The 12501-nt window shown below is 43.1% G+C and overlaps 1 protein-coding gene across 1 annotated transcript; it reads right to left on the bottom strand.

The window, feature by feature from the left end:
* Positions 1 to 5591: 5591 nt before the first annotated feature.
* On the bottom strand, positions 5592 to 12501 carry ccr6a (chemokine (C-C motif) receptor 6a). Its single transcript, XM_084952676.1, has 2 exons — positions 12265 to 12501; positions 5592 to 8374 (listed from the first exon to the last, which is right to left on the bottom strand). The coding sequence occupies exon 2, from the start codon at positions 8322 to 8324 to the stop codon at positions 7188 to 7190; it is 1137 nt and encodes a 378-aa protein (XP_084808802.1). The 5' UTR covers positions 8325 to 8374; positions 12265 to 12501; the 3' UTR covers positions 5592 to 7187.

Here is a 12501-nt window from a genome sequence, read left to right as displayed (position 1 = left end):
AGTGTAGCACAGCTGAGTGAAGAGATTTGGCATTCTTAGTGGAGCAGGGAGAGCACACTAATGAGTGGCAGCAAGCTGCAGGGGAATGGGAGGCAGATATGCACAACAGTATCTTCCGTAAGAAACTGGGATGGGTGACACATGCAACACCACAGATACACTTACAGGGAAGTGAGAATGAAACAGCAGAATGATATATGGTAGATTTAAATGATCACCCTGAGCTCAAACAGATCCCAGACATTTTGTGGTCAAAAGGGAAGACTGATGTAGGGTTAATGATAACAGCAAACCCAGTAGTAATTACAACCTAAAACCTCATATAGACCCAGAGTGAAACAATATCCCCTCAAACCAGATGCAGAAGTAGGGATCAAGCCTGTAGTAGAAGACATGATTAAAGCAGGAATACTGATAGAAGCCCCAAATGCAGCATGTAACACGCCCATTTTTCCAGTTTAAAAAGCAGATTCCCAGTCGTGGTGCATGGTTCAAGACTTAAGGGCTGTAAATCAAGCCGTAGAGAGTATTGCACCATGTGTCCCAGACCCCCATACCTTGCTAAATCAGATAAAACCAGGCATGACATATTTCACAGTGGTAGATCTGAGTAATGCTTTATTTTCCATACCAGTGCATGAGAGCTCGCAAGGCTGGTTTGGGTTTACATACCAAGGTAAAAAATACACCTACACTAGATTACCACAAGGTTTCTGTGACAGCCCTACCCTTTTTATGCAGGCAATTACTAATTGTTTGTCTGATTTCAAAATACTATCCCATTCACAGATACTAGTTTACGTGGATGATATTTTGATAGCGTCTGACTAAGAACAAAATTGTAAAACCACATCTATGGCGCTGCTGACACATCTAACAAAAACAGGGAATAAAGTGTCACTTTCAAAGTCACAGTGATTACAAAAGGAGGTGAAATTCTTAGGTCACCAGCTCAGTTCAGCAGGGAAAAGCATACACCCAGAGAGGAAAGCAGCTATTAGCAGCTCCTAGGCCAGTGACAAAGAAACACATGATGCAGTTTCTAGGATTGTCTAATTATTGTCGTTCCTGGGTGACTAACTTTGCCGAAGTGACTCAACCACTGTTAGATATGATGTATAGCCGGTCTTTAGCAATGTCAGATAGTCTGAGCTGGAAGCCAGAGGGAGAGCAGGCATTTTGCATGTTGAAACAACTGTCGACAAGTGCAACTGTGTTAGGATTGCCTGATTATAATAAGCCGTTTGTCCAAACAGTTGACTGTAAAGGACGTTTCATGACTTCAATGTTAGCACAGGACAGCGGGGGAAGAATGAAGCCAGTAGCCTACTATTCTAAAAGATTAGATCCAGTTGCTTGCGCTTTGCCTCCATGTGTGAGGTCAGTATGTGCAGCAGCTCAAGCTGTACAATGTTGTGGGGAAATAGTTCTATTTCATCCTTTGACACTGCTAGTTCCATACAAGGTAGATGTTTTACTGCTGCAGACTAAACTGACGTTTCTGTCACCTGCAAGACACTTGTCTTTAATGTCACTGCTACTCTCACAACCACACATAACCATAAAGCGCTGCACAACTTTGAATCCGTCAACCCTTCTGCCGACAGAGGATGAGGGCACTCCTCGTCAGTTTAGAGAGCACGTGGAGAAGGAGTGTAAACCAAGAAATGACTTAACAGACGTGCCACTCGTTGGGGGAAAGGTTTGGTTTGTTGACGGTTCAAGTTTTGCAACAGCAGAGGGACAGATTAAAACAGGTTTTGCTGTAGTAGATAGTGAGAAAGTTATCCGTGTAAGACAGTTAGCATGTTCCATGTCTGCTCAAGCAGCAGAAATAGTAGCTTTAACGCAGGGCTCTAGGGTGCGACCAATTTGGTCGCAAATGCGACCAAATTTTTCAGTGGTGCAACTAAAAAAAAATATTTGGTCGCACCTGTGCGACTAACAAAAAAACCCAAAAAACTGGTCAACAACAGACACATTATGCCCCTATCGTGGACTAAACCAATCAGAGATAGTCAGGGGCGGGACCTCTCTGATTGGCCGTGGTCCAGTTGAAAGTGCAGGTGGAAGAGAGAGGTGAGTAGCTTGAATAAAGCGATATCAATTCATTAACGGATTCCACACAAAGACGTAAACACAGAGCGGACCCAACGCATCAGAATCAGCTTTGTCTTTCTCGGCTTTCTCACCCGACGGCCTGTACACGGACACACTGTCGGAGCTTGGCGATTCTGATGCGTCGGGTCCGCTCTGTGTTTACGTCTTTTTTGCGCTAGATTCTGAGCTGCAGGTTTTGTCTCTCTCCAACCAAAATTCACCGAGCCAGCAGCAAAAGAAGCAGCAAACTACGCTTCACATTTGATCAATGTCGTCATGAATTCCCTCTGACTTTTGCTGTTTTGCTTCCACCACGATAAAAAAATCACACTTCATGCACAGCTCTCTCTCTCTCTCTCTCTCTCTCTCTCTCTCTCTCTCTGTCTGTACTTCAGGAACAGTTTCCTGTCTCAAATCTCTGTTTTCTGCATTATTCATTTGCTTATTACCCACCAGTCTACCGTTGTTTACAGCGCTGTCTTTTTCTTTTTTCACTTAAATGACCTCGGACAAGAAAGCCTAATTTCTGCTGTTCAATACTGAAGAAATTTAAACTTCTTAAAATTATGCAAAATTGCAGAACATTGTAGAATATTTTTAAGGTTATCTGCTATAAAAAGCCAGACCAGGAAAATCTCCTTCATGTTTTTCTGTGTTTTATTCTCAGTTACTTTCACACAAAGGCATCTGCTGTGATGTTCACAATTCTGATGAAGTCTCATGTGTATCAGTACTGATAAATGATCAGAATTATAATATTTCTGACTGTCTGAGGCTAAATTGAATCAAATCAGGACTTTGAGAACCGGAATCGAATGGATTATAGAAATCAGTGATGATACCCAGCCCTAGTGAGCAGCCTAGGCCTGAGAGAAGTGGATGTAGCTGTGGGTAATAAGAAAAGATGAAAACTATTGATAACTTTTTTGTTAAGTTAAGGCCTGATCTGTCTGAAATTCATAGCCAGTGCTCTGACACGGTGCCATCAATTTTGAATGCTGAAAAAGCACAGTGTATCCAGGAAACACATTATATGCTGCAATAAATGCACTGCCCAAGTGTCCCCTCTCCCCACTGCCTTTCAGCAGCAGACAGCAGCAAACAGGTCGTCAGAGGAGGCCAAGATAATGGTTTAACATTTTCTACAATATTGACAAAGCACTTTAAGCACAAGTTTGTTAGTTAATAATTTAGAAATGAATATTGTCTGTATGGACTTCCCCCCCAAAGAAAGTGCACATGTAAAACTGCAGTGATAAGCGATGCGGTTGAAAAATTTGAGTGCGCCTAACTTTTGTGCCGGTACGCCTAAATTTTTAAAGTTAGGCGTACAGGTGTGCCCATGTCAAAAAGTTAGTCTAGAGCCCTGCTTTAACGGAAGCGTGTAAAGCTGCCAAGAAACAAAATGTGACAATATACACTGATAGCCAATATGCATTTGCTACATTACATTTCTTTGAAGCGCAGTGGGCAAGACGAGGTATGACAACCTTGACAGGGAAACCTGTAGAACATGCCAAGCTCCTGCAAAATTTGCTGGAGGCAGTATTATTGCCCAGCAGAATTGTTGTTTGTAAATGTGCAGCACATGCCCGAGGGAATGATCCAGTCACATTAGGGAATGCTTTTGCAGATAAGATTGCAAAAGAAGCAGCTTTAGGAGCACATGGTGTTCACATTTTAGTAGTACAACACCAGCAGACAATCCCTATTACACAATGGAAGAGACAGGCAGGACATGGGTAGACTGTATAGAATTAGTTAAAATGTATATGAGGATTACTCCAACAGAGAATGGTGTGACACCCTTTGAGATTATATATGGTAGACCATTCAGAGTTCCAGTATTCTGTAGTGATGATAGAAAAGCAGAAGAGAAGAACACATTAGCAGATTGGATGCTTAAAATGTTAAAGAGTAAGGAAGTCATGAGAACAAAAGATCTGCCTGATGATTCTGTTTCCCCACAGGAGCAGGGCCTGGAGATTGGGTGCTGATAAAGGCCTAAAGAGGAAGTGCTGGTCCAGTCCGCGGTGGCAAGGTCGCTATCAGGTGCTGCTGATGACGCCCACAGCGGTGAAGATAGCTGAGAGGCCCACCTGGATACATTAAGCGCACTGCAAGAGGGTAACACACTTCCTGGCCGACTCTGGGTAATGGTGAAAAGTCCAGGTACAAAGGGTGCGTGACTTTCTCCCCCTCTCTTTCTTTCATGTCTGTCCTGTCTGTAACAACCGGAAATCAAATCAAATAAATACATAATTATAATAAAGGTCAATCAAATGGACCAATATGGCAAGGCCATGATGATCCACTTGGTAAAGTAAATCCACTTGGCATCTTTCCTGGCCTTCAGATAACAATTCTGATGGCTAAAGATCCAAACGGGACAGGCAAAAAAAAGAAAAAAAGAAAAAAAAGAGCTGTAAGCAGAGCTGTGCACAGTGCCAGGGCGTCCTTAAAACAGCAGCAGTGCTGAAGACGGTTGAGGGTGCGTGGGGAGGCCGTGGGGAGAGACCAGATGAGTTTAAATCAGGCGTAATTTCATGGTTCCGCCTGTTTCTAACCTCCTGAAAGTCCTCTGCCTGCATCCACACATGACTTTTCTCTGTGCACAAGTTGTCTCTGCTGGTGAGAAACAGTTTCCTGCAGGAAACGGCAGCAGCATGCTCTTACCAGACCCAACCTCTAACAGCAGGCAGACTATAGATGATTACACAATATCGCAATAGATTAAACCCCTCATTTGTAGCTCAGTGTTGTCTATAAATACTAATGTTTTTCTTTTATTTGATCATAATTCTGTTGTAAGTAGTGTGATTTCACCCAGTCACTCACACAGTCTCATGGATTCACAGATGCGCCATTGTTGTGGAAGTTTTCCATTTAAATAAAGCCTGCAGACGAGCGGTGAACGGTAGCTAACATTCTTTAATCAAAACACACAAAGAACCGACAACCAAGCTTGTGGAGAGCCTACATGACCGCGGGGCAGACAGTCAGCAGAGTCTCCCTGAGCCTAGCATGGCTCTCAGTTAAATACCTTCTTCAGGAACAAAAGGCAGTACACAGCTGTTTCACACCTTAAGGTTCACACTCCCTTGCAACCTCCCAGAGTCCTGGAAGAGACAAAAGACTCTTCCTGTGGAGTTGTCTGCTTCCCCCAACTTCCCTACTAGACCCCCACCATTTGTCTTACTGTATGAGTGTGAGAAATGTTAAAATCCAGTGGCACGAAGGCATTATACAATAAAATAATGTGATTAATACATAAGTAAAAGAAATTCCTATACAACCATATTCCTGTTTTTGTGGAGTCTAACTCTGCAAAGAGTCTGAACATTGAGGTCATGCCGTAACTCAGCTGAGTGCAACAAAGTACTCCTTTAAAAGGAAATCAGTAAACGTCCTTTAAACACCAGAGCTTTAAATCCCATTAAAACCACAGAGACATTAAAATAAAAACTCAGACTCGTAGAAATAGACGAAATAAACTGCATTTATTCTGAAAGGCACAAATCTGACAACTGAGCTGTAATGTTACATTCAAAGGATACATTGGGTGTCATAAAAATAAACCCAGGCACGAACAGTTAAAAAAAAAAGAATGAGAGGAATTGCAACAAATAAGAGTTGGATATGAAGAAAAGCAGAGTTTTTGAAATGTTTGAGCCTTGAGACAAAATTAAAACTGAAAACCTGTATTTCATCAGGGCTTAAATGAGGATGTGAAAACCTCTGAAAAGTTTCAATTCTTAATCCTGGAAATCACCTGTGAGCAGATTAGGATTACACATTCACGTCAATGCAGACTACTCGCACAGTTCTGATATAAATGAAATGACAAACAGCAAATTAACATAAAAAAAAACATTCTTAGGTACAAAACGTTAAAAAGGGATTGAAAACATGCCTGTAATGTGGGTGATGGAGCCTATCAGCTGTTATTTGTTGGTAGGTTTTAATGGTCAATGTCCAGTTAGTCTGCTGAGGAACCTTCTAACGGGTCAGGGGTCAGGTTTAGGCTCATCCCTTATATGGATATATTTTACTGTGTGACACACTTACATGACAGAATCACTGTAACATTGATCATCTGGCTGGAACACAACCAAACTCTAAGCCTGACCCCTGACCCTGATGACCAGTACTCCACGCCATGCCAGCCATCTTTTATTAATCTGCATTGATGGGTGGTGGCTGGCAGCGATATGAGTAAAAACAGCTCATTAAAAGTTTTCACAAAGCAATCACAGACATTGTCACCAGACATGTTGGTTTTCACTCTGATGACGTTTAGGAGACCAAATGGAGCTAGAAGGTGTTGGTCTGATGACGAGTTTACTACAGCGAGCTTACCAGGTGTGTTGGGGATTGGGCAATCCCCCTCACTCTTAATTTGAAAATTCATGTGCTCGCTGTCGGGGTTCCTGGTACAGATGGTCCGATTAGAGTGGGTTTAGTTCTGGTTCTGCTCTTGAGGGTCTCTCTAACCAGAAAGTGCAGCAGGTGGAGAACTGGTTCATGAGCAGAACCAGGACCAGGGGGCGTAGTTCAGCTGTGGGAGGAGGGACTCACTGGAGAGGCAGCTGATTATTGCTGCCTATGCAGGTCACATAGCTATTTTACCTGAGCACAGAAATATTTCAGCTGTGCAGCACTACACATCAGAGCCTGTTGCATCCTTTCTGGACCTTCAGAAGACAGGAAACACTCAGCCTGTTGGGAAGTTTCCAGTCGCCATCAGTCTTTTCAGGAACACATCAGTCAGAGAAACTCTTCAAGGTTATTTTTATCCTCGCTTAGAGCTCATCATCTGCAGCTGCAGGAGATGTTGAGCTCTGGGCTTCAATTGTGTAATACAGACAGCAGGAGGCTCTGCAGGAGACTCGTCTTCAGTCAAATGCAGGAGTTGGAATATTTCTCAATTAAAATGATGAAGTAGAACAAGATGTGCAGCATGGTGTTAGATCTTTTTATCTTCAAAATATTTCACTCTGGATTAAGAATCTCGTCGGTAAAACAGAAGTGAGTCAGGAGAGGTGAGTTAGAGACTTGGAGCTTCAGAGATCAACACGTGGATGTCTTCACATGGTGAAAGAAGCGCCACTGTTGCTGGACCCATCCATCGATCGACGAGTGGAGGACATGTAGAAGTCAGAGGTGACTCTGGAGAAGCGGCGTGGGGCCATGTACTTCTTTCCAAGACACCACAGGTCCCTGAAGATCCTCCTGAAGTGGTTCCTGAAGTTCACCCCTACGAAGGCGTACAGCACTGGGTTCAGGCAGCAGTGCATGTAAGCAATGGTCTGGAACACCGTCTTGGCCATCTCCAACATGTCCGCCTCACCACACGAGACCTCCTGAAACAGGCTGGCCGTGTCATACAGCAGCACTATGTTGTAAGGCAGGTGGCAGATGATAAAAACGGCCACAACCACCAGCACCACCCGTACTGCTCTGTGCCGCTGGAAGTTTTTGGCCTTCAGCAGGGTGATGATGATGGCACTGTAGCAGAAGATCATGATGAAGAGTGGCAGAAAGAAACCCACGCTGATCTGGGTGCTGGGGATGCCCACCTTCACCGCAGTGGCTGTTTCTGAGTCTTTAAACTTGAACTCACAAACATGCGTTTGGTTATTAGGATCACTCAAGTGTGATGGCTCATACCAGTTGTAGAAGTAGAAGCTGGGGACGGACACAAGTATAGCGAAGATCCAGACGATGGTACAGATGATGCGGCTGTATGACAGTGAGCGCAGTCTGAAACTACGCCGAGCCTGGACAATGGCGATGTAGCGGTCAGTGCTGATGCAGGCAAGCAGCAGCATGCCGCTGTACAGGTTCACACTATAGGAGCCACGCAGCAGCTTGCAGGCCACCTGCCCCATCGGCCACGACCACTGCTCGTTGTAGACGATGAATGGCAGCGCCAGCACGAACAGCAGGTCAGCGATGGCCACGTTGAACAGGTAGATGTCAGTCATGGACTTGGTCCTCTTATAGAAGGCGTAGGTAACAATGACCAGGCTGTTTCCCACAAAGCCCAGGATGCAGATGATAGAGTGGATGTACGGGCCAATCACCTTCGCCGCACTCTGGTTGTTGGGAAATGAACAAAATCCACCGTAATCTAGGTAATCAGTGACATTATAGTCATCATTGGACGTCGACATAGGGTATGATTGGTTTGACATATTTGTGGTGTATGACTGGTTGGACATCTCCGTGGGGTATGATCGGTTGGACACCAAATCCTCTGCAGAGTAGATGACTGTAAAGCAAGCAGAGAGAAAACATCAAACTACAGCACATGTGTCTGATGGACTCACAGTGAAACAAAGACAATGGCAAGAGGAAGACCAGAGAACACATGATGAAGTGGCTGTGTGGATGCTATAGCATCTTCAGTTCGCACATTAATCAGCTCTGTATTTTCATAAAAATTAAATAAAATCCACGTTATTCAACTACATCTCTGCAAACACTTAACAGCTAAGGGCTGGTTCAGGTGCAGGGTCACCTGATCCAGCCCTAACTATATGCTTTAGCAAAAAGGAAAATTTGAAGCCTAAGGAAGAACAAGTATTATACAAGTAATAAATGCATGAACTAGTTTTTCAGCATCACTCTGAGACAGGATATTTCTAATGGTATTGCACAAGAGAATTTAATTCTTCTTCTTGTTTTTCAGCTCCTTTCTCTAGCCATGTGATCATGTGCATTCATCTTCTCCTATCCAAGCATCCTCCTCTGTCACACCAACCCTCTGCATCTCCTCCTTCACTAAATCTATGGACCTCCTCTGAGGTCTTCCTCTTCTCCTCCTGCCTGGGAGCGCCATCTTCATCATCTTTTTTCCAATATATCCAGTCTCCCTCTGCACATGTTCAAACTATCCATCACAGCAAGTCTCACTACTGTTTTCAAACCCACCCTTTAACTCTAGCCTGCTCTTCCTTCTCTCTTTCTCATGCATGTATGATGTGAAGAAGTATTGGTCGCAGCATTGAAACCTGTGGGTCTCCATGACTAACGCTGTGTTTGATGACAACTCTGTTTTTTGGAGTCTATCAGAGAGAAACGACTCAAACCAGCGCAGTGTTTCTTTTTAACATCAGCGTTTTGTTGCAGTGAAACTCTAGGAGCACTAAGATGAGTTCACTGTCCAAGGCTGTGAGACAGCGGAAAGCAGCCTGAGCTGGAAATCCACAGAACTGTCTGTGGATCCCAGACACGTCATCCTAAATTACCAACTCCAAGAACTAAGTGCCACACTATTACCATAACTTTAACCTGAAGCAGGCATGTTTCCGGCTGATGAAACAGCATTTCAAAATACCACAGTGACTCTTCTTATTCATTAATTTAAACACTGTTTTTGGTGACTTTGATGGAAACACGGTGACAAAGCTTCACAGTGGGTGTAAGCTTATTTCTTTAAAACGTCCCATTGTCCACTTGAATGCTCTAAATGTTCCCATTTTCCCATAATCTCCCTCTTAAGAATCTGAAGAATGAGTTTTATCTCATTTTCATGTTGCCGTTGCTGTTCCTGCACTGTGATGTGATCATTGTTGTGTCATTGTAAACTAGGCAAGAACTCTGCAAGGCTCCTGGCCCTCGTTTGGGTTCTGAGCTCAATGTGAGGCTGATGGTAAGTGTTGGTTACAGCACAGACTGAGGTGTCTGTCAGTGAGATGTTTTTGGAAACACCTTCTGAGGAAAGTCTGGATTGATTTGTAAAGAGAAAACAGACAGTGTCAGTCACAGAAAGCTTTGAAATGTTAATGAGTGACACACTTTACAGCCTCCAGATTTCAGCGCTTGCTCTTGATCTGACTCATCCCCGCTGAGCTATGAGTCCTGAAACCTAAACGGGACTTTGACATGTTAAACGTGTGAAAGTGGTGCAGAGGCCGGCTACATCGAGCTGCTGCTGCTCGTAAACTCAGATGAAGACATGCTCGTTGCAGTGCCAATGGTGTGTGCGTCACGCCATTTCAGGTGTTTGAGCTTTTGCAGGAAGTTTGCAGAAAAGAGGTCAGAAACAGCGAGTGACCCACTTCATGCATGCATGGTTTCCCCCCTGGTTACTTCCCCCACAATCCGCAGCCAACAAACACCTACCCCTCTTATCTTCTTCTTCACATATTCACATTTTTACCTTCATATCAAATGGACTGATTCTGATTCTTATATAGCGCTTTTCTACTCTCCCGGAGTACTCAAAGCGCTCTATACAACATGCCACATTCACCCAATCACACCCATTCTCAGAAGCACTGACACTAAACTGAGTGCTGTCTAACTACATTCGCACACATTCATACTCCGATGGATGCATCGGAGAGCGTCAAAGATTAAAGTCGAGCCGAAAGAGCCAGGTGTCCGTCTAACTGACAGGCTCAGGTGTGTTTTTTTATCGATGTGCTTCCTGTAAATAAGAGAACTTCCTCCTAACCTTTAGCTGCAGTTAGTCATCAATAAATGTCCAAATGTCACTAAATGCTGTATGCAGAATAAAAGGCACGAGTCAAGTTCATTTCATGTTACCAGCTGTAATCACCCAGTGTGAGCAAAAGTAATGAAAAGTAACTTTTATTTATCATCTTTTTAATGTAATTTCATTTTTCATTTTTATTTGATGTATTTTCATTTTTATATCTTTATATTTTTACCTTTGTGTAATTTATTCTTATTTATTCTGCAGTTTGCTGTATTTTATTGTATTCTTCATATTTGATTTTTATACCTTTAGTTTTCTTTTAAACTTCATTTTGTTTAATAGTCTGGTTTAGTTTGTATTGTCTTCTTTTCTTTATTATAATTCTTTATCATTTGCTTGGGTTAAATTAATATAACTGTATTTATTTATTGTGTTTTTAAGCTTTTGTTCTGATTTGGTATAAATAAAAAGTATAAATAAAACTAAACTGAATATAGTCTCATGTAGTCTACAGTTTTTATTTTTATCGTTATTATTTTCTTATGTTAAATTAATGCAACTATATTTATTTGATAGTCTTACTTTTATATTTTTATTGTGTTTTTAATTGATTTTTGATTTGACAGGTGTGTTTGTGCCTTAAATAAAATTCAGTCAGTCCAGTAATCACAGGACGGGAAATGTAATAGATTATTTGGAGTATGCGGGCAGGTGTGCTCAATGCTGGCCTGAGATCAGCTGCTGGTTTTCAGGAAGTTAATTCACAAACACCTGAGCAGGTGACAGAAAGACACAAACGAGAAGTGGCCGTTTCCCACCACTCGCACGTCCGACGTTTGGGGCAGCGTGGTGGATGAAATCGTCTGAGGTCTTCTGGACCTTTCGCTTCCCCGCAGGTGACATTTGAAATACAGGAAGTCTGAGGGGACAAATTAGAGCCGAGGGCCCTAGGAGCAGAAGTGCAGAGCAGGAACCCGAGGTGTTTGAGGAACTATTTATTTCTCCTTTAAGATCAGTTTAACCTGCACGACACAGATGCCGCATCGCCGTTCCGCCGAGGCTCATGGGAAGATTTCTATTCTGCTTGTGGAGAAATGTGAGCTGGCAGTTCATGACAGCTTGGAGCTTGCCTCGGCTCGCACGTTTATACTTAGAGTCCTTCTGAGAGTAGCCACTCACCCACATTTGGGTAGGCCAAAGGTTATTGAGCGTTTCTGACAAGTGGAAAAGTTCAGGCTCCAGAAAACGTGTTAAATTGATTTTAACAGTTTTTATTTCTTTGTTTTTCAAAGTTTAAAAATCAGATAAAGTATAAACATGATATTTTCTGCTTTGATGTTTCTGTCGACAATCATTAACCTGCATCTGACGGCAACCTCTTCTTCCAGCAAGCACAAACTTTATCTTGCAGTGATTTAACGACGATGTTTCTGAGCTGCAGAGATGCTGCGCAGCTGATGGACTCAGTTTCTCTTTGATTAAACTTTGTTCTTGATGCAGTGAAGAGGAATTTACTGTGTGGTTTCTGTGCTGATGCGAGCAGCTGACAGAACGTGCCATTCAGAGGGAAACGTCGTCTTATCGATTCGATCAACAGAAAATGCCTCACTGCACCACACCTGATCTTATCTAAAAAATATCACACATTACATCATTTAACAGAGTTTAACCTCAAACTTTCTCTCATGCTGTATTGAAAAGCAGGAAAAACACACCTGAAGGTTCAAAGTGCCACCTCTGAGCTTCAGCCTCTGTTTCCAGCCTGAAATGTTGAAACAGCCTTCAGAGCAATGTGGAGAAGCTGAGGTCTGACCGCTCAAGTCAGCGCTACAGCAAAAACTCCAGTCAGAGAAAACTCACAGGTGTGGCGGTGGATGATGAAGCTGGCTGCTGAGGCCACACAGGTGAGGACAAGGATGAGGAGGGCGATGATGCAGCTGCACAGCATCCAA

The sequence above is a fragment of the Perissodus microlepis genome, chromosome 15 (genome assembly GCF_051167445.1).
Source record: "Perissodus microlepis isolate ML-2025 ecotype Zambia chromosome 15, ASM5116744v1, whole genome shotgun sequence".
Lineage (NCBI taxonomy): Eukaryota > Metazoa > Chordata > Actinopteri > Cichliformes > Cichlidae > Perissodus > Perissodus microlepis.
Note: the sequence above shows the minus strand (reverse complement) of the source record. Positions and strands in the feature narration are given on the sequence as shown.

Coding starts and splice junctions, on each gene's coding strand:
- ccr6a (XM_084952676.1), bottom strand. CDS start 8,324: ATGTCCAACCAGTCATACACCACAAATATGTCAAACCAATCATACCCT.